Source organism: Rhinatrema bivittatum, chromosome 17, assembly GCF_901001135.1.
Source record: "Rhinatrema bivittatum chromosome 17, aRhiBiv1.1, whole genome shotgun sequence".
In the NCBI taxonomy this organism is placed as follows: Eukaryota; Metazoa; Chordata; class Amphibia; order Gymnophiona; family Rhinatrematidae; genus Rhinatrema; species Rhinatrema bivittatum.
Genome location: NC_042631.1, coordinates 17,845,425 through 17,866,820, shown reverse-complemented (window position 1 = coordinate 17,866,820; position 21,396 = coordinate 17,845,425). Strand labels below are relative to the sequence as shown.

Sequence of the window (21,396 nt, the reverse complement as noted above, 5' to 3'; positions counted from 1 at the left end):
CACCGTTTGGGAAGTGTCAATGGAGCGCCTTGGAGCCGGCAGATGCTACAGCAGGGATAAAGGGCCACGGCGCAGAGGTCCTGCACAGCAGGTACAGCCTGCCCTTAGTGAAGACGAACTGATCTGGCTTTCTGAAGAGGCTGTCTCTCCTTCAGCTGTCGGAGCTAGAGAAGAATTTCTCTTCCTCCTTAAGCCCTGGATAGGGAGAGCCCTATTTACAGGTAAGCAAATTTGCTTTACAGTAAGTAAATCCATTTTCTTGTCACTTGGTTCCTGCCTGTCCTCTCTCCTTCCCACTAGCTTCACTCACTGCCTTGCTGGGCCTCTTCCCTTGGGCTGGTACTTGCTCAGAAATACTCTTGGCTTCTCCTTTTGATTTTCTAGGAGGATATTTATATACAGTATGTATGGATTTCATGTGTGTCATTAGAGAAGCCCAGGACAGAGTGATATTAGTATATGGATTGCTGTGGTGTGTGTGTGTTAATGCAAGGGTCTGAGAACATACAGAGAGAGAGAGAATAGACACTACACCCATACACTTGGAGGAGCTTGTATGTAAATGAGAAGGTGCTGAGGGGCTGTGAATGGTAATGTGGAAGGGGCAGGACTTGGTTCTGGCTGCCTGTGACCTTGGGAGTCGCTAAGACTCGCATTCCTTCCCAGCTACATGATCCCGACTGACGGGCACAGCTGTGACCAGTGCAGGGGTGCAGGGAGGGGGCCCAGACAGAGCGGCTGCCTGGGTTCCAGCAGTTTTGCTTCCTTCCCTTCGGCTTCTCGGCTCTTTTCCAGTTTCTTAGGGGAGGGGAGCGCCTTTGCATTTGCTCGGATTTCTTTTTTTTTTTTTTTTCGGTCAAATACAATTTAAATTCCGCTCTTGGTGATGTCGTTTGCTGCGGACGAGACGTTTTGCTGAAGGGTTTGGAAGCCTTCCCTGCTCTGTGAACCTGGACTTCGCGGCTATTGTTCACCTCCCGTCTGCCAGGCATCCATGGATTTTTCCCAGGCCAAACACCCCTTTCTCCTCTAACTTTAGAGACCTCTCTCTCATACCTTTTTTTGTGATCTGAGTTCAAGTGCGGCTTCCACTGCGGAGGATCTTATGAGTCTTTTTGGTTCTGAGATGGGTCAAGACCAAACTAAGCATCAGATTGAGAAGGGACTTCAGCTTTATCAGTCGAACCAGACGGAGAAAGCCCTCCAAATCTGGATGAAGGTGTTGGAAAAAACCACACATCCTACCGGCCGATTCCGGGTCTTGGGCTGTCTCATCACTGCACACTCGGAGATGGGAAGATACAAGGATATGCTGAAGGTAACAGGCTCCAGAATTTCAATACATACCATTACTCCCACCTACACTGTATGGCCAGGGCATAATTTAAAAAAAAAAAAATAAAAAAAAAAAATATATATATATATATATATATACACACACACAAGAGATTTAGAGGGAAAGTCTATAAAACATTATTATCCAGGTAAATAGGAAAAGCTAGTGCTATCCCTGGGACTGAGTAACAAGAAATAGATATATTTTTTGGGATCTGCTGGGTACCTGTGACCGAGGCTAGCCAGTGTCAGAGAGAAGATGCTGGGCTTGATGGACCTTGATCCTACCCAGATTTACTTTTCTCGTGTTCTTATGGCCCTGTGTACTGCCTCTAACAGTGTTGTCTTCATCCTGCTGGTGCAGGGACTTACATGAACAACCAAACCAAGAGGAAGGGGACGAGATCAGAGGGAACATGGGTCAAGTGTGTAAGGCTTCTCCTTGGGGATGGTTTGGTCCTGTGGGAAGGGAAGGAGTTTGGATGGGTGAAAGAATGTTTGGTGGGTATTTCACCATGAACAAAGGATGCCCTGGATGTTTTTGTATCATCACACGTTGCAATTGTTTACAACTGTTGCATTTCTCAGTTGTCTAGTACTGACTGAATCCCCATTTCCTTACACTGTGTCCAGTCCAATGCTTTCCTGAGGGCATTTGAGTGAGCATATGCAAATCTTGCAAACACTTTCAGCGATAAGTTTGATGTATTTTGGATAGATTTTGCTGAGCATTCGAGCTCATTAAATGGAAATTGAGGTGCTAAAATAGCTGCGGAGTTCAAAAGTATCTGGAACCCTCAGCTAAAAGTGAGGGTGGATTTCAGCAAAATCCTGGAGACTTGAAGAGTTATGTGTGTTTTTGCAACCAGCACTACCACAAAGGCTGTGTATGTATTCCTGAACAGAGGATTCTTTGAACAAATGGAGCCTTCTACCCCACCAAATTAGGGTTTTAGTGGTAACTATTAGCTGTGGCATGGACAAGAAGTGAGCTTTTTTGATCAGACTAATGAGTTGGATTACTGTAGAAGGAAGTACATGTTATAGCAAGCAAACCTGCAAAATGCTGTCCTCAAATATAATATGCCAAATGAAATTAGGACCTGTCAAAGCACAGTAAAATCACGGTGGTCCCCAACTTGGCTCTTTTGCTCCTGGAGCAGGGATGTTGTGGAAGCAGCAGATGCATCTTGTAGGGTAGAGGGGATAGGGTCATGGTCATCACTCAAGGTGAACACCTAGTGACCCAGTAGTGGAAGTTTCTGGAAGGAATCCTAATGCCTGGCCCACATGACCCACTGCAATGATCAGACTAGATATGTTGGAGTAAGGGGAGGGGAATCCCTGGGTATTTTATGAATGAAGGTTCAGGATGTCAGATCCCAGCCTTGGTTCCAATTAAACTCCAAGGAGCAGGAGGAAGCTGCCAGGTTAAAAAAAAAAGAAATCTGACCGTGTTTTCAGATGTGGAGGTGCTCTGCTGCCTGGTGCCACTTACGTAAGGAGGGCTAAACCTCTGGGACTTTACGTGAAATCTTTTCATTAAAAACGGAGCTCAGTCGGCCTAAATAAGGTTATCTTCCTATCAGCTCCATGACGCTCTAGAAAATCTTTTTATTGGGGGGGTGAAGTGAGGATAGCAGTTTCCTCCTTTTCCAACTCAATCATAATGGGGTCTGGGGTCTGACAGCTCCAGCCTTTATTTGCTGCCACCTGGGGCTTTCCCCTATGCTATAGCCCCTCTCAAATCAGCTAGCCCAGTCATTACAACAGCAGACCGTGGCTGGGGGCCACGCACCAGGGGCTCTCTCAGAAACCCTGTAATGATGGGCCCTAGATTTGACTGGTGCATGATGACTGGAACCTCCACAGCATCTCCTCCACCCATGGCCAGCTTGCAGCGAGGAAGACCTGAGCCGGGGCCTGTCCCTTATAAAATATCTCATGGGGTTGTAAGTGACTAATAACAAGCAGCTTGTCTGCTAGGAATCCACTCCGCAGATGTAAAGCATTTTCCCCTGATTCCTAGTGCAAAGATAATAGACATGATAGAAACATTGAAATACCTCCACATTTCCATGCACAGAAGGCAAGCCTCTTTCAAAGGAAAGGAAGGGGGGTCATGGGATGAAGGTGAAAAGGGTTAGCGTGGGAGTAAGCTTAGGAAATTATTTCTTTACAGAGATGGTAGTGGATGCAAGGAAATGGTGGAGGCAAAAATGATATCTGAATTCAAAAAAGCATGGGATAAATTCAGGGGAGCTCCACTAATTAAATAGGTGGATGGGCAGTATAGATAGGCTGTATGGTCTTTTTCTGCCGTTACATTCACATTTAGAAAAAGACCACTTGGTCCAGCCATAGCAAAGCATGCTCGTAGCCTGCTGCAAGGAACGGCGCTACACTGAAATCTTTAATTATCCCATAATAAACTGTGACTTGAGCACGGAAGTTGTGGATAACACAGAATTTCATAAGTGGCGCCTCCATTCCAGTCATCGGAAGTGACTTAGCCTAGGAAGATTGCGCAGAGGAGCCGATGTCATGGTCTGGAAACAGGGGCACAATGTGGCCATATTGGCCACATCAGTCGTAGACATTCAAGGTTACATTATTTTTCCTAGGGTGTCCCTTACCCGCAATGCAGGGGGCGTGCTTTCCAGCCAGCCCGAACTAAAGGTATCCACGTACTTTGTCCTTAAGTACAGGCTTGATAAAAGCGACACAGTGTTAACTAACATAGTAATGATCATGTAAAGTAGGTGCGACACGGTAGTGGCATACCTGCTCCATGCGTACGTTTTCAAAATTCGCACGCATTGCTTTCAAATGTACCACCTGGAACGCTGCTTTTCTTTTTGGTCCAAAGTGCACCTGTTATGAAAGTACAGCCATACTTTCTGGCAGCCAAAAACTCCACTTAGCTGGAAATGGCTGATTGAAGGGTTGACTCTGTTTTTCATTGTACCCCCCTCGGTAATGATATCACAGAAGGGTATGTGGGGGAGAGGGAACTGCCCGATCCTCAGTACAGGTGCACAGAGAGACAATCTTTAACCTGGTTCATGCCAGCAATGCAACCTCTGCCCAGCTCACACACCAGCAGTGGACAACAGAACAATTTTATTTTTCCAAGGCAAAAATGTTCTAGGTGGTTGCTAACTAAATCTATGTGCATGAACAATCTCGTGTCCTACAAGTTTGCAGTGATCCAGATTGATACAGCGCGGGAAATGGAGGATCCAGATTACCTGACAGAGAGTTACTTGAACCTGGCCCGCAGCAATGAGAAACTGTGTGAATTCCAGAAAACCATCTCTTACTGCAAGACATGCCTCAATATGCAGGGGACCACAGTCAGTCTGCAGCTGAATGGACAGGTGTGTCTCAGCATGGGCAATGCCTACCTGGGCCTCAGCAACTTCCAGAAGGCTCTAGAGTGCTTTGAGAAGGCTCTGCGATATGCTCATAATAACGACGACAAGATGCTAGAGTGCCGTGTGTGCTGCAGCCTGGGAGGCTTCTACTCTCAGCTAAAGGTAACGGGGAGGAGTGACTTGCTGGGAGGAGGGGAGGAGGGAGGTGCCATAAGCTACAGCAGTGTTTTTCTAGCTGGTACCTGAGTTCTCTTTGGCCATGAATATGCATGAGAGAGATATGCATACAATGGAGGTAGCCTATGCAAATCTACAGGAGGGAGAGCAATGAAGGGTGGAGCAACACACTGTAGGAAAGGCAGAGAGGTAATGAGGGAGGAGCGATGAACTGGAGGAAGGGCAGGGAGGCAATGAGGGAGGAGCAATGCACTGGAGGAAGGGCAGGGAGGCAATGAGGGAGGAGCAATGCACTGGAGGAAGGGCAGGGAGGTAATGAGGGAGGAGCGATGCACTGGAGAAAGGACAGAGAGGTAATGAGGAGTGATGCATTGAAGGATGGGCAGGGAGGTAATGAGGGAGGAGCGATGCACTGGAGGAAGGACAGGGAGGTAATGAGGGAGGAGCGATGCACTGGAGGAAGAACAGGGAGGTAATGAGGGAGGAGCGATGCACTGGAAGAAGGACAGGGAGGTAATGAGGGAGGAGCGATGCACTGGAGGAAGGGCAGGGAGGTAATGAGGGAGGAGCGATGCACTGGAGGAATGATATGAAAGTAAAAAAGGGATGAAGATGGCTATGAAGAAAGGACACAGTAGCAAACACCGAAGGAATGACAGAAGACAAGTATAAAGGATACTTAGTGATGAGGAAGCAAGGTAAAGCCTAAGATCAAGTAGCATTTGCAATATTGCAGTGCGTAATAAAATGGGCAGAGTAGATGGCCCTAGTGGTCTTTTTCTGTCTCTCATGTATTCTATATTTCTAAGAGGAATGGGAGAAAATTAGAAGAGGGACGAGAAGGCTGCTAGAAGTGGCTGATAAAAGCAGTAGGTGCGGAGTTGTCTCAGGGTTTCCAGTTCTGACTTCCTTAACAACAGGACAAAAGGGCCGTAGACAAAGCCAGTTTATCCAGTGCCGCTAAGGGCCTGATTTACCGAGACCTTCCTTCCCTTCTGTGTCTCTGGGAATGAAGCCTAGTAAATCAGGCCCTAAATTAGGAGGAAAAGAAAGGCAAAGAGGGGATTATGAGCTAACACCGCAAACCCACAGATCACACGGGGGAAAGGCAACTGTGGCGCTCCACAAGGAAAATAGTTGGTGAATGTAGGCTTCTCCGTGTCTGAGCGAGAGTAAACTTATCTGAAAACTTCTCAGATTCTGGAGAGACTTTGAGGAGTTGGCGATGAGATAGGATAGCAGAGAACTGTGGGACGTTACTTTGTTCTGGATGATTTGCATAACCTGGTCCAGGATGCGAGATGCTAGGGGATGTATCCAATGCAACGTGTCACGTGCAGACATTTCACTCTAGTGTGGGCTCTGACGATGCAATTAACTCGGGGATCACATTACCCGTATGCCATTATGCAGCTGAATCCAACTGTATGAGAATTTTCTTTGTGGAGGTCATGGCATGGCCACTCTGTGCGGCTCTGGGCTGCACAGCATTGGGCATTTTTTTACCCTTTTTTTTTTTTTTTTGCTGAATAATCTAAAGGGAGATAAAGTGCACGATCGAATCAGCCCCTGCCATTCAAAATTGAAGCAGCAGATCCCTCTAATGGAGATCTAGTACTTTCTCTGTCCATCTGCCCCACAGGATTACGAGAAGGCCTTGTTCTTCCCATGTAAGGCAGCCGAGTTGGTGAATGATTACGGGAAGGGATGGAGCCTCAAGTATCGAGCGATGAGCCAATACCACATGGCGGTGGCATACCGGAAGCTGGGGGCGACTGGACAGATGCAATGGAATGCTGTGAGGTACTGGATGGAGTGTGTGTGTGTGTGTGTGTGTGTGTGTGTGTGTGTGTGTGTGTGCGTTGGGGGAGAGGGGTGCAGAAATCCAGTACTACTGGGTAAGAAAAGTAGATAAGGTGCTCAGGGTCAGGGCATACCTGTCTATGTTCTGTGCCACTGGCGAAAGTAAGTACAGGGGTGGGGAAGGAAGAGAGATCCAGGGTGACCAGAGATACTGCACTCAGAGGAGATTGATCCACTGTCTCACCCATGCAGGAAACAATCAGGTGAAGCTGACATGCAAGAACAACAGAGGGAGATGCTTCTACGTACGTAGGGATCCTCTCTGCTGATTGCAGGCTTTCTCCAATTCGGTTACTGTTTTTGCTTTCGGAGGCTCTCTTCGAAAAGCTCCAGAAATGTTTGTAAGACTCATCTGAACCGGCCGGGACCAGTCTATGCCTGGAGACACATCTTTTTTGTGAAATTCTTTTCCCCCCATCTTTCTGAACAAGTGATGGGTTTGCCTGCCCATTTCTGTAGCTTTCAGAATGAGGTGTTGCGAGCAAAACCGATTCCAACTTATATAGACACGAAGGTAAAGCAGAGATAAGCTGACCTCTGAAACCAGGAAGCAAATTGGCAGACTAGATGAGCTTTACAATCCTAATCTACCGTCATAGTCTATGGTTCTATTTCATAATGCGGAAACTCATACAGCCATGACGTTCTCTTTGGGGGTTTATGTATACGTAACCCTATCTTGGTATTACACAGGCAAAGGGGGATCAGCAAGCAGATATAGCTCAAGTTTGGAAACCACTGCTCCTGAGACTTCTATAAAACACGTTAGGGTCTCACAAGGAAGGCATACCCTATTATTAGGCATGACCCCAAAATATATGGGAGCACCTGGTCACACTGTGCCATGGGCTCCATATGTAATCCCAGATGCCTGTCTGAGCTATGCGCTGAGGTCTTTTAACACAGGTCGTACATTGACTGCCAGCAAATGCTTTCCAGAGTGGTTTATTCTGATTACTTATTAACCACTGATTATTTTAATTCTTTTAAACATTAGTGGAAATCTCAAACCTTCTGCAGTTAAGCTTGTGAAGCAATTGCTTTGACTGCAGTCCAGCTAAACATCCTATTTATCTGTAACTTTCATAAAAAATTAAAAAATTAAAAAAAAATTGGCAGGAAAAATAATCTTCCTGTTTTCACATGAACAGCCTAAGTTCATGTGAAACAGTGCATCAGAGTCCATGCAGTGACACCATGAATTATTTCGGGTTGGTAGAGAAGACCGAGCACCTTGCAGATCAGAAACTTATGTCCATTACTGGTTGAAAAGGTGGTTTACCGAGCCCTTGCTGATTGTCTTTCTCTCCTGTTCCATCTCCCTTCTACCACCGTCGTGCCCCTGCCTTCACTCTTGTCACCGTCTCCCTCTTCTCCAAGCCTGCTGCTTTGCCCTTGACTTCTCCTCCTTTCTGCTCTCCCTCCCAACACTGTCTCCAGTGCTCTTCAGCTTCCTCCTGTCTATTGCCTTTTGTTTCCTGCATCCCTAAACATTTCTAATCTCTGTACATCTGCATAATGGGACCGTCCTGTATATGGCTCCTGTTTTGAAAGTAAAGCAATAATCCCCCCACCTCTCTGCCTCATAATGACCTAAATCCCTGCTTCCTTCCGAGCCCGTACTGTCGGTGCTTGTGGAGGCCCACGTTGTAAGCCCTGTCCTCTAGGAGTAACTTGATCCAGGCATGAAAAACTGGCCAAGTATTTTCAAGAAATGATAGGGGAGTGAAAGCAATTCCATTCTCAACAACTGACAAACCCCAGGCCTAGCCCATCTGTGTACCCCAGCCAGCTCCTGGAAACTAGGGCCACCCGCTTACATCTGGAATCTCAATTTTAAAGGAAATGTAGGTCTGTATTTCTTTATATTGCATGTCACACCTATAAACTAAAAATATCAAAGCATGTTACAATAAAAAATACCATCCTGCACATCCAACATAACAATTAGAACAAGTTTAGACTCTTGCTCCTCATCAAATATTTGCCCCACATCCTCTTAAACTAAACCGACTCTCCTCTGTTCAAGCACAGAGCCCTTTGGCACCACTTGTCATGCCTCATTCCAGCTGAGTATGTGGCACCTCTTGTTCCCTGCCAGTGCTTCTCCCCTTAACCGGGTCCTTACTCACTCTCAAATGTCCTTGAACACCATTCTCTATAATTAAAACAAAAACACAAAATTGCTTTTTTTTTTTTTATAGAGTATGGGACCACATTTTTTTTTTTATCAAAACCCAGATAAACTGTAACTCGGATTTCCCATATCAAGTTTGCTGCTAATATTCTCCAACAAAACTGCCTGATTGATCGGGCCGGACCTGTTGTACCTGAACCCATCCTGAGTCTTGCTGACGTCCCCTCCACGTGTGCAAACATCTCCTCTTATACAATTTGGGTCCTTTTCTACGCCTCTCACCCGTCTCTCCTGTTGGGCTATGGGGTTTGGGAAGCTCTGATCCGGAGAATGAATTAGGAGAGACAGGTGAGAGGGGGAGAAAAGGATCCAAACTGTGTAAGAGGAGATGTTTGCACATGTGGAGGAGATGTCAGCTCCCCAGCCCAGGTTTGGGCAGCTCTGCTCCTGATGTTGGTCAGGCCACCATTTCACTCATTTCCTGTAGCACCTCTGGAGACATTTCAGCTGCTCCCTGTTGCCTTACAGGTATTTTTTTGTTTTTTGCCCAGTCCAGTCCTTTCTGCAGCATTGATGCATTATAACCCCCCCCTCCCCCACCGTGGCTGTAGCACCCCCTGCTGGGTGCCCTTCTTCAAGTGCTCACCAGAAGGACCGAAGCAAAGACCTCGTTTGCTGTTTCTGCTTTCTCTCAGCCCCCACTAAGGTTTGGTTCTCACTTCATGCACAAGGGCCCAGTAATATCCCTTTTGGTGTTATCTGGGTGGCGGTGGGGGAGGGACGTTTGGACCTGACAGTTTGTCCTTGCTCCACTGGGCTTTTAGCTCAGTCAGAACTGGGGCTGGGATTTGGCAGGACCCACCTCCATTCACAACTTCTGCAGATTTTGCATCCCCTCCCAGCTCGCAGCCACCACTGCACGTCTCGGAGGGGGTGCTCGAGTGCGCTAATCTGGGACTGAACCGGCACCGTGAGAATGTTTGAAACTCAGGAGCCAGCATTTCCTGCTGCTGATCTCGTGCATCATAAAATCAGAAGCAGAAAGTGCCGGCCCGTGATTGAGCATTCTCCTGGTGCTGGTACAGAGCGGTGGTAAAGGGAGGGAGGGAGGGGAGGCCCTGGTGCCAGATGCTGGAGAAGGGGGAGAGGGAGGATGGGCACTGGGGAAGTGGATGGAGGAAGAAGGACGAATGCTGAGAAAGAGGGAAGAGGCTGTGCAGGAGCCACTCTTGCCGAAGGAGGGAGGCGCTGTTCCAGCGGGGCCGGCAGCAGCAGGAATCACTGTGCCGGGGTGTGGCTGGGGGCCACAAGGTTAAAGATTCACCAAGGGCACTTAATATCCTCACACCCACCCTGACACGGATCCTGCCAAGGATGGGGAGAGAGCTGGGGTCATCCCCGGAGGAGGGAAGGGGCAAAGAGGAGGTTGGTGCATGCACTCTCCTCCCCGCCAAATCTCAGGGCGACCGCAAGTCACGCATGTTTGTAGAGCGGTGGCGGGTTGGAGGGAGGATTTGCAGTTTCAGGTTACGTACGAACGCCATGCATTGAAAATGTAACAGGGCCTGGCAATGCCAACAGAAGTGGGTTAAGTACTGATCCCATTCGTAAAAAGAAAATACCAAAAAAAAAAAAGAGGTTGGGTAGGAAACCTAACCAGCTGGGAAGGATAAGAGTGCATCTGACAAGACACCTTAGACTTGGGGCAAAGGGAGAAATCAAAGAGGTAAAAGCTAAAAAGAAAGTGGAAGATTAGGTGCAGGAACGACAGAAAGTGGAAGATTGGGTGCAGGAACAAGATGGTGATTTCTGGAGCGACACAGACCTTCCTCCTGCTCGCTAAGCAGAAGCTGATGTGATATAGTAGTGTAGGCAAGTGTTTGAGTGTATGATTGTATCAGTGTGTGTGTGTCTATCTATCTATATAATATATGTATATGTACACCAAAACAAACCCCAACTGATAGGACAGGGTGTGATATATGTATAAAAAAATTGTTGAAAAAAACCTTTATTACTATCTTAATTAAAAATAACAGACTCCAAATTGTACATACCAAAATTGTTTAATATACATACATGCATCAGACAAAAAACTTATACAGACAAGAAATAGTGAACCAGGGGCACACTGTAACTTGACAAAAATATGTTTTGACATTCACTAGAAAACACTTAAATGTGTAGAGCAATAATAGTTCCAGCTCTATCCATTAAATACAATCAGGCCCATACAGTAAACTGCGCGGGAGAGCCGGCGCTCTGAGGCGAGCGTCCGCTCTCCCCAACGTGCGCTCAGGCACCTCTCCTGGGCGCACGATTCAGTATAAAAATTAGGGCCCACGCTAATAAGGAGGCGCTAGGGACACTAGCGCATCCCTAGCGCCTCCTTATTGGTGGAAGCGGCGGCTGACAGCCATGTTTTCGGAAAATGGACGCCGGCAAAATTGAGCGTCCGTTTTCCAACCCGCGGGCCACGGGTAGATTTTTATTTTTGTTTTAAAGAAGGTTTTTATTTTTTTTTTATTTTTGGGGCCTCCGACTTAATATCGCTATGATATTAAGTCGGAGGGTGTAGAGAAAAGCAGTTTTTTTTTCTACTTTTCTGCCTTTGGCAGGAGTTAATTTCAGATGCATTTGATTGTGATGAGTGCTATTAGTTTCAGGGGGGTTGGTCGCGCGTTTTCCATGCATTATTACCCCATACTGTATAAGGGGTAATAATAGCGCATCAAAAACACGCATCCAAACAGGGGCTAACGGTGCGCTTGGTCGAGCGCACCGTTCTGTACTGGCTTGTATGTGCTGGTAAAGACTACGAACCTGGAGAAATACAATGTTGCTGTTTGCAGAATGAACGAGAACAATGTTGCTATTTCAAATGTGGCACAATTGTTTCTTAACTGGCAACAATGTATAGAAGTGTGTAGACCAAACAAGACACACAACTAATTAGATATCCATGCCAAGGTGCTCAATCATTCAATTACCTCAAATGCACATAGGCACACAATTCACATATTCCAATTGATAACGGACGTTGCTGTATTGAAAAGCTTCAACATATTAGATTACAGCATTCGGTAAAAGCTGCATGCATTACTCCCCCCCCCCCCCCCCCCCCCAAAAAAAATGTTTTAACCTAACGACTAGCAAAGCATCTTATGTGCTGACATTGTCAAGCTCTCATATGGCACTGCCTAACAAAAATTTTTAAAAAATTGGTTCTTGAAGATAATGAGCTAGCTTCAAAGACAACGCCACCAAATGTTGGAATTTAAAGTCCAGGGTCAGCTGGTAGAACCCCAACAAGGACCTTGTTTCACCGAGACGGCTTCCTCAGCAGAGACCCTTGTAGCAAATGAAACAAACTCTCCGTGTTAACTGAGACTTTTTTCAACACCCCCAAAGGGGAAACCAATCGCACTTAGTTGATATTTCTAACTTATTAACTTCGGAGAAGGAAAAAATTCAGCTGGCTCGCTAGCTTCAAAATAATCAGAGGCCTGAAACTGAAATCAACTGGAGCAAAGGTCCGATGCAAATAATGTAATTTAGACCCTGCTAAGACTGTCAAATGACCTTAAACCTGGAAGAGCCTTCCTGGATAACTCAAACAAAAGCTGCAGCGCTTACAGGGAGCAGAATCTTTTCACTGTCCCAGTAGAACAGGCATCAGTAAAAGATGGACTGCCAGACATGGCAGAAAGTGGAAGATTAGGTGCAGGAACAAGACGGTGATTTCTGGAGTGACGCAGACCTTCCTCCTGCTCGCTAAGCAGAAGCTGATGTGATATAGTAGTGTAGGCAAGTGTTTGAGTGTATGATTGTATTAGTATGTGTGTGTATTAGTGAGTGTCTTCTCTGTGTATCTCTGAGAGTATAAGTGCATTAGTGTGTATGTGTGTCTCTCTGAGTGTATCTATGAGGGTGTATTTGTATTAGTGTGTGTGCATTGTGTGAGTATATCTATGAGGGTGTGACTCTAGTAGTGTGTGTATGTCTCAGTGTATCTATGAGGGTATGATTGTATTAGTGTGTGTGTGTGTCAGAGTATCTATGAGATTGTGATTGTATTGTGTGTGTGTGTGTGTATTATGTGTGTGTGTGTGTCTCTCTCTCTAATTGTGTCTGTGAGGGTGTGATTGTATTGTGTGTGTGTCTCTCTGAGTGTATCTGTGAGGGTGTTATTGCGTGTCTGCTTGGAATTTTTCTGCAGTAAAACCTCAGAAGTATTCAGAAATAATTAGCTGGAGCAGAAGCAGTGGGCAGTGCGCTGAAAATGGGAGTGACAGGAACAGCAGTGGAGCAGCTGCTGCCAATTCCACAACCCTCCAACCTCTATAAAGAGATACAAATATTCCTCACTGATTACTTAGCAGCTCATATGAGCCATGCTGACAACTTCTTAAACTTAGACAAAAACAACCAAATAGCCTGGGCCACCCTCAGCCCCGTCTTGTGGCTGCCCCGGGATATCTGTCTTATTAATGCTCAAAGCCTTTCTGGCCCAGATCCTTACTATTCCAAATTACTCTCAATTTACCTTGTTACTGCCCCAGATATTTCCAGGCCATCTTAGCACTGTTAAAACATTTACCTGCCCCAGGACATAGCAGCCAGCCTTGTTACATACTCCTAGGTGGTAATATTCAAATCCTGGAGTTGCCCTTTGAAAATGCGGCAGTGCGCACCCTTACAAGAAGTTTTGTAATCAAGACATTGCATCTGCGTTGAAGCCAAGTGCAAAGCACACCCCATGGTTTAAAAATGAGATTGTCCTCCCCTGACCTCACCCTGCTCATTTTTACCTGCATGTGGGGGGGTGGGGAGGGGAAACTATTATTTTATAATGTTTACCTTTTGAATTTTGTCTCCATAATGTCTTGTACCCACATGCTTGCAGTTGTACCTTTATGCACACTCCTGCTTTTACACACACATACACACACACACACACACACACACGCACACACGCTCACAGGTACACAGAGCTTAGGCCTTTCTGGATTTCAACTTATTTATTTCTTCAATTTATACACACCCATTCAAACAAGATGCTAGACAGGTTTACAGCAATATAAAACATTAGAACTACATAATAAAAGACAAATACAAACTACATTAACTAAATCAAATATTAAAGATGTATATCATAGTAATGATGGCAGATGAAGACCAAATGGTTCATCTAGTCTGCCCAGAAAGTTGTCCATGCTAGTAACCTCCACTCCGTGCCAGTTACCCCAAGCCTTCTGTTAAGGGTAGTAACTGCCACTCTGTGGTTACCCCCATGCTTTCTGTTTAGGGTTGTAACTGCACGCCATGCAGGTTACCCCTATATTATTGAGGATCTTAATTATAGTTAATGAAAGTTTTATTGTATTTATGATTTTGTGTTTATGCTTAATGTAATTTTGTGATTTTATGCTACTGTATGTTATGTAAACCTATAGTACCTGAATGTAGTCCACTTTGAAGTGTCACAAAAGGAGGAATATAAATAAAAAATTATTAGTATATTTATATTTTTAATTGTAAACCATTTTGATGAAGTTTTGGAAAGGTGGTAAAATAAAACTAAAATAAAATGAAATGAAAGTAAATATCAGATCACACTTTGATAAGTTGCCCACAGATGCACAAACATTCAGTCTGGCACCTTCACACAGACACACTCATCACATCCTCAGCCCTACAGGTCGGGGTAACTTATGAGCTCTCTTATTTTGAATTTTGGCATTTAATTACAGGAGTCGATGAAGATTGCCTTGCAGCATGGCGACCGACCGCTCCAGGCTGTCTGTCTCCTCTGCTTTGCGGACATCCACCGGAGCCACAATGATGCTGAGGTAGAAATACATAGCTGTCTGGTGAGCAAGGGAGAGACGCTTGTGTATGATGCCCCGCATGCAAGCGAGGTCTGTCTCATGGCAGTAAGGGGACAACCTCACATCAAAGCAGGAAATGACCCCCCCCTGCAATGTCAAACCTGTAATACTTCAAGGAATATAATAACTGCACATGCACATTGAACTCTTTTCCACCTAATCCTAGCACTCTCTTTCTGCAAACAGCAAGCACTCTCTCTCTCTCTGCTAGCTCTTGCTGTCTGTCCTTGCACCCCATGGCCATCTGTCTGTCTCTCAGACTGCAGCAGACTTTTCCTATTCGTTAATGAATTGCTGGAGATACCTGATTGGATGCTCTTAGCATTCTCTCTTCCAATACAGAGAATGTAATATCAAGAGATCTCACAGGATGTAGAGCGCAGGGTAAGTGGGTACAAAGCATAATATTTTATTTCTTGATCCTCGTGGCACTAATTGTGCTCCACTTCTAGCAGTTGGAGACAAACATAAACCTGTCAGATACCACCCTTGCTACATGACTCTAGATCAGTAGTTCTTAGGGACCATTCAGCCATTCTGATTTTCAGGCTATCCACAATGAATATGTACGAGATACATTTGCATACTTTGCCTTTTTTTTTTTTTGCATGTAAATATATCTCATGCATATTCAGAGTGGATAGCCTGAAAAACCAGACTGAGAGATCCTTGAGGATCAGGTTGAAAAGCACTAATCTAAATATTTGCCTCTAGTGGAAACAGCTTCTCTTGTCACCTGAAGTAAAATTAATATAAAATAACCATATTTTCTGATACCGAAGGGGCAGTTCCTCAGCTGTTACCGAGGTTTCCCAGTAGTCTAGGGTAAGAATGACAAGGGACATTTTTCCTTCCTGATAATCTGATCTCTGAGTTATTCAAAATAACCAAAAGACATGCACTCTTAAACAAATAAATATCCATTTTTAGTATACTTGATGGGTCAAAAGAAAGTATTGCATTCATATGCAGTAAAATTGTATGCTCTTGTAATTCAATATATATCACTGGTTATTAACTTATATTAGTATGGTTTTGTTTAATTGTGCCACAAGTGAATTTGTCCCCTGTGAGAGATGGAAGTAGGATTTAATGGGTTATTAATGTTTTATGAACTGTATTTACCATTTTGAATGTTTATTAATATTTGATTATACATTTTATTTACTGTGGTATGTCAATTGTATTTATGTTGTTGTATTTTATTGTATTTTATTAAGCCACTTTGGGTGTTCCCGTTGGGTTCAATAAGACAGGATATAAGTCAAAATAATGACAGAGGAATAGGTCTTTACTAAGGCAGCATAATTCACAGGTGGAATAGAAATATGGGTGCTGAGTATTTGTTTTCATTAAATGGAAGGGGACCAGGTGATCTAGAGTCATTTGACAAGGTGGCACCCTGCTGGAAGGGGAAGGCTACCCAGGATCTGGCCAAAAACTCTTCTTTAATTAAAGTGCTTAATAGTCAATCCATGTATTTCCAGAGGCTGGATCGTGCCTATGCCTGGCATTACGGAGTGTGAATGAATCTCAGGATGAGGGCTTATGGGGTGTAATTATGTCATTAATTGGTTGATTAATGTTTTTATTTATTTGATTTATATCCCACCTTTCAGCCACTTCAGAGTGGATTACATTCAGGTACCGCAGGTATTTTCCTGCTGTCCCCAGAGGGTTTACAACCTAAAGGCCTCATTAACTAAGCATTTTTCCTGTAGACACAGAATGGGAGGAAAGCCTTAGGAAATCAGGCCCTAGGTTACATCTTGAAGGAATGCTGTACTCTCTGCATAATGTGCAGCAGTGGAAACATAAATCTACCAAGTCATCATTTTAAACTTCTTTGAGCTGCTGCATGATTACCCTGCATCATTGTTTAGCATGATGTCACGAATCCCGTCACGTGGAATGATTTGTGACATTGCTTGGTTCTTGTGATGTGTTATGTCCCTTGCGGCATTGTGGCTTATGTGCCTCCCTGGGAACTTTTGAGTTGTGGTCACCCTCAGATTAATATTGATCAGTCGGGGGGAGTGGGGTAAGAAAATAATAGCAGGCTTTCTCTCTTTCACCATCCCTCCAGCAATCCAATCAGACATACTGCCTATCTGTCTCTCTCTCTCTCTTTCCCCATCTCTCCCCTTCCTTCTCCTCTCCAGGAATGACCCCAGCACTCTCCCCCTCCCCTGACATAAACACTCTCCATAAATAGCCTATAGTTCCATGGCTTGTGCTCCCTAGTGTCTCCCACCTCCTCTCCCACTCAGCTGAATCCCCAGAGAGTTACAGGTTGAGCTGCTGTAGCCCCTCCCCTCCTGTTTCTCCCTGCATGCTGCCTGTTGACACAGGAGTGGAGGGGGTGAGGCTGGCATGGACACACCAGAGCAGAAAATAATGGAAATAATTGCCTTTCTTCTGCCCCTCATTTCCTGTTCCCTGCAGGCCGCCTGAAGAGGCAGACGGCTCTGACCCCCTTTTCTCTCTTTCTCACTGCAGAGAGCGTTTCCGCGCTATGACTCTTCCATGAGCATCATGACAGAGATCGGAAACCGCCTGGGACAGATCCAGGTACTGCTAGGCATGGCCAAGTGCTGGCTGAGCCAGAAGGAACCAGACAAGGTGAGGCCTGCCAAGAGATGAGGAGGGGGAGGATGGGTTGAAGCTCTGATCAGTAGTGGAGCTTGTTCTTCCTTATTTCAGCTCCAGTCCTCCAGGGCTGCAAACAGGTTCGGTTCTCAGGGCAACCAAAAACTGCACATTAACGAGGTTGTTAAACCTTTTATGCAGTGGCGGACAGTGGGATTCTGAGCCTATTCTATGGCGGAGCAGAGAATGCATTCCTTCTGTGCCGTTCTTTCCTCGGCGGGGCTTCTCATTCCCTCCCACCGCTAGAGGTCTCGGATTGACCAGCAGCACTCACCGTGCACCTGAAAGAGCGCAAACTTAGGAGGGAATTTCAAAGTGGTTGCATGCATAAATTTAACACACTTTGTAGAGATTTTCAAAAGCCATTTACTCAAGTAAAGTGCACTTATGAGAGTAAATCCTACGGACAATTCAATGGCGTATGTTGCAGCAATTTTCAAAAGCCCACTTAACTCGAGTAAACCTGGTTTTATTCAAGTTAAACACTTTTTAAAATCAAGCCCTTAGATTGTAAACTCTCTGGGGGTAAGTGAATATCTTCAGTACCTGAATCTAATTACTTTGAAATGCCAAAAAGTGGAATATAAATAGTAATAATAATAAACCACTTTCCATTGACTACTGGATAAAAAGCCTTCCCTTCAACCAAAATAGTGGTACAACAGTAAATAGTGGTACAAACAGTAAACAGTAGTACAAAAGGCCTTCCTATAGGCAATAGCAACTTGCAGGATGAACCATTTTCCTATTAAAGAAGAGTAAACTACCTGGATCTTCCCCAGAAAGATGGGGTGACTTGTTAGCATGTTTTGTGATTTCAAACTGTAGGATCTCAGCAGAGACCTCAGTCTTTTGAACTCATGTCTTCATTTTCTATTCATTTTCTACTATATCTCCAGCAATACTCTTATCATTCGCTTACTGTTGGATTAATGTTATGTAGTTCCCATTGTCGTCTTCTCCTCTTTTTCATTCTACTTTGTGGAAATGTCTGAATAAAGTAACTAAGAGGGAGGAAGACTCCAGAGTAATGCTATGTGCATGCTCCTCTGTGCATCTCTGCCTCCGTAACTTGTTCTAGCCACCTCTTCCTAGGCTCTCTGTATGGTGCAGAAGGCACAGGATCTGGCAGAAGGTGTCGGGAACAAGGTAAGGACGAACAGCGTTCATCTGATTCATACTCTCACTTCATTTTAATTGTCTCTGAGGGCTTCTGCCATCATTCAGTCAATACCGGACAACAGGCAAAGAGAACCGAATTCAAAATAAGGATTCTGTAAAATTCAAAAGTATAAAGATGCAGAACACTAAAATCTCTCTCTTTTTTTTCTTAACTAAAATATGTGCTAAGGGGAATAGAGCAGGGTGAAGGGGCTCTGGTTTCAGATCTACAGACAGTTTACAAGTTCTGCTGGTTCCCATGTGCACTTCATGCCACCATTACCGTGGAAGTGAGAAAGGAGGGAGGGCTCAGGAAATAAATTCTCTATGTCCAGAGAGATGGGGAGCTGTGTACCTGGATATTGTGCTCTTTTCTGGAATAAGTAGCTACGCACCATTGCACATGTGCAGTCCCATGCGTGGATGTACCCAGGAAGGGGTTTGCAGAAGAGTGTAATATGGAACTCTTCGCCTACCCTTTCCCTATGACCATTGCTCTTCATTCCTTTATTCTCCTCTCCTTATCTTCCTCCCTTTCTCCCTGTATTTATTTTATCCATTTCCCTTTGTTCTCTCCCTCTTCCTCTCCTGCTCTTCCTCTTTCTCCATCTTCCCTACACCTGCCCCCGCCTCCACCCTGCCCTCTCTCCCCCAGCTCAGCATGTTGAAGATTCACTCTCTGAGCGAGGGCATCTATCGCACCAAAGAGCAGCAGAAAGAGCTCCGCTCGCATGTTGTGCGCTTTCACGAGTGCGTGGAAGAGATGGAGTTATACTGCGGGATGTGTGGTGAATCCATCGGGGAGAAGAACAACCAGCTGCAGGCTCTGCCCTGCTCTCACTTCTTCCATCTAAAGTATGTGGCCCCCCCCAAAGAAATTTCTCCTCTTCCCCCCACCCCCTTCGGCAAGAGACTATGCCCTCTTTCCTCCTGACAGTGAGACTGCCCATTAAACTCCTGGCCATGAGTCTACTCCATTTGCTTTGACAGTGAGACCACCCTTCATCTCTTAACAGCGAGTTGAGGATGAGACTGCCTCTCCAGAAACGCAACCCGCCTTCATGGTCACTAAGCTTGGCCCTTCAGATCATAGGCAGACAGATCCTTTGTAGCCTGACATTCAAATTTCTCCTTCTCCTCCGACAATGAGAACACTGCTTCTTCTGTCGTTGAGATTGCAGCTTCTTCCACTTAAAAATAAGCCTGCCCCTTCTCTCTGGATGAGGCTGGTCATTTTCTTAGGATGGGACTGCAGCATCTCCAACTCTGACAATGAGACTCCTCAGATAACGAGACTGCTCATTTTTCTCCTCTGCTCCGTCAAACCCCAAATCATGTAACTGCCCCTTTTTCTTCCTGAAAGTCAGACTCCTCTTAAATGAACTTGCTCCTTCTCCTCTGCCAGTGAGACTGCACACCAGTCCCCAGGCAGTAACCACTGCTTCTTGAACCACAGACAATGATACTGCTGCCTCACCTCTTCTCAACCTGCAGATAATCAGTCAGCTCCCTCTGCTCCTAGACAATGAGATTGCCCTTTTTATGCCTGATAACGAGTATCCTTTCTCTTCCCTTCCCAGAGAATGCAATACTCACCCTCTTGTCCTGAAGGTTTGGCTCCTCTCCATATCATGGGAGAGTTATATTTCTTGTATTGTCCCTCATGACCTAGCAAAGAGGGCGTTCTGTACTGCCTTGAAGACTGAGTTCTTGTGGGCGAGCAACTTTCTTTTTTTACACATTGAATAGATCTAGCCCAGGAAGTCAAGCAACCAGTTGCATGTTTTCTCTTGCAGGTGCCTCCAGACCAATGGGACACGCGGCTGTCCAAACTGCCGCCGCTCCTCTGTGAAACCAGGCTTTGTGTGACTGCCAGGCTACAAGGCCCCTTCTGGCGAGACAGCAAAGTTTCTGACTCGGGATGATGCGGTCAGCAGTCGGCAGCGTGCAGGATGTGTCTAGGAGAGGCAGATGTGGATGGAAGGGTCAGTCCTAGCATGGATTGGAAAGCCCCAGGTGCTATTGGAAGGGGAGCCCTACCCACGCAGGAGTAGGTGGTCCCGCATGTTCTTCACTGCAAACATCACACCAGTTTTCTGATGCAGGTGGTCTTGGCTGCCAGTCAAAAGCCTGATACCCCCTCTGCTTGATTACCATACTACAGAAAGCCAGTAATCACTGTGTTGTATCTCCCCAAATCCCTTTCTTTTTATATTGCATTTTATTAAACATGTCCCCAACAAGATATTTCCACGGCAGTCATTACAAGATGAAGAAACTGGGACAAAAAGTGTCTGCATTGTTTTGGGAGATGGCCCTGGTGCATTGAAGGAGGTGCAGTGTGTCTGCTCTCCTTCGCATGGCTCTAGAAACAGCACATTCCCGGGGTGTACCGCAAGCACTCTGAGCAAGCCGATTCCTGTATTCTGTGGCATCTCACAGTCTTTTATGTGATCCTACATCCTCATGTACACGGTTAGTACCTCTACTCTATAAAGTTTCGAAATAATGCCATGATTTCACTTACTCGTTTGGTTTCTCCAGTTCAGATTATTTGTAAAAGAAATGCGTTATTGGTGCATATTGTTTGTGCGACGTTTTTCCGTGTGTGATGCGTGTGTGGCATGCCTGAATGTGTACAGTTGTTTACACAATGAGGTCCATATTCAGTAAGCCAGAGAGTGGACAACTTATCCAGCTAAAGACAGCCGGATAACTTGCCCCAGATTTTCAGCAGGAGAAACGTCCTGCTGAATATGCTTGGCTAAAGCAGGCCAGATTTTTAGTTGTTTATTTTTATTTATTT

At 45.4% G+C, this 21,396-nt stretch overlaps 1 protein-coding gene across 1 annotated transcript; it reads left to right on the top strand.

The window, feature by feature from the left end:
* Positions 1-213: 213 nt before the first annotated feature.
* LOC115079329 (43 kDa receptor-associated protein of the synapse-like) lies at positions 214-21,116 on the top strand. Its single transcript, XM_029582795.1, is given in 9 exon segments — positions 214-1,318; positions 4,536-4,874; positions 6,532-6,669; positions 6,672-6,692; positions 14,643-14,762; positions 17,280-17,402; positions 18,525-18,578; positions 19,246-19,445; positions 20,387-21,116. Coding segments are annotated over 9 exon segments (1,281 nt in total). The 5' UTR covers positions 214-1,105; the 3' UTR covers positions 20,460-21,116.
* Positions 21,117-21,396: the final 280 nt, after the last annotated feature.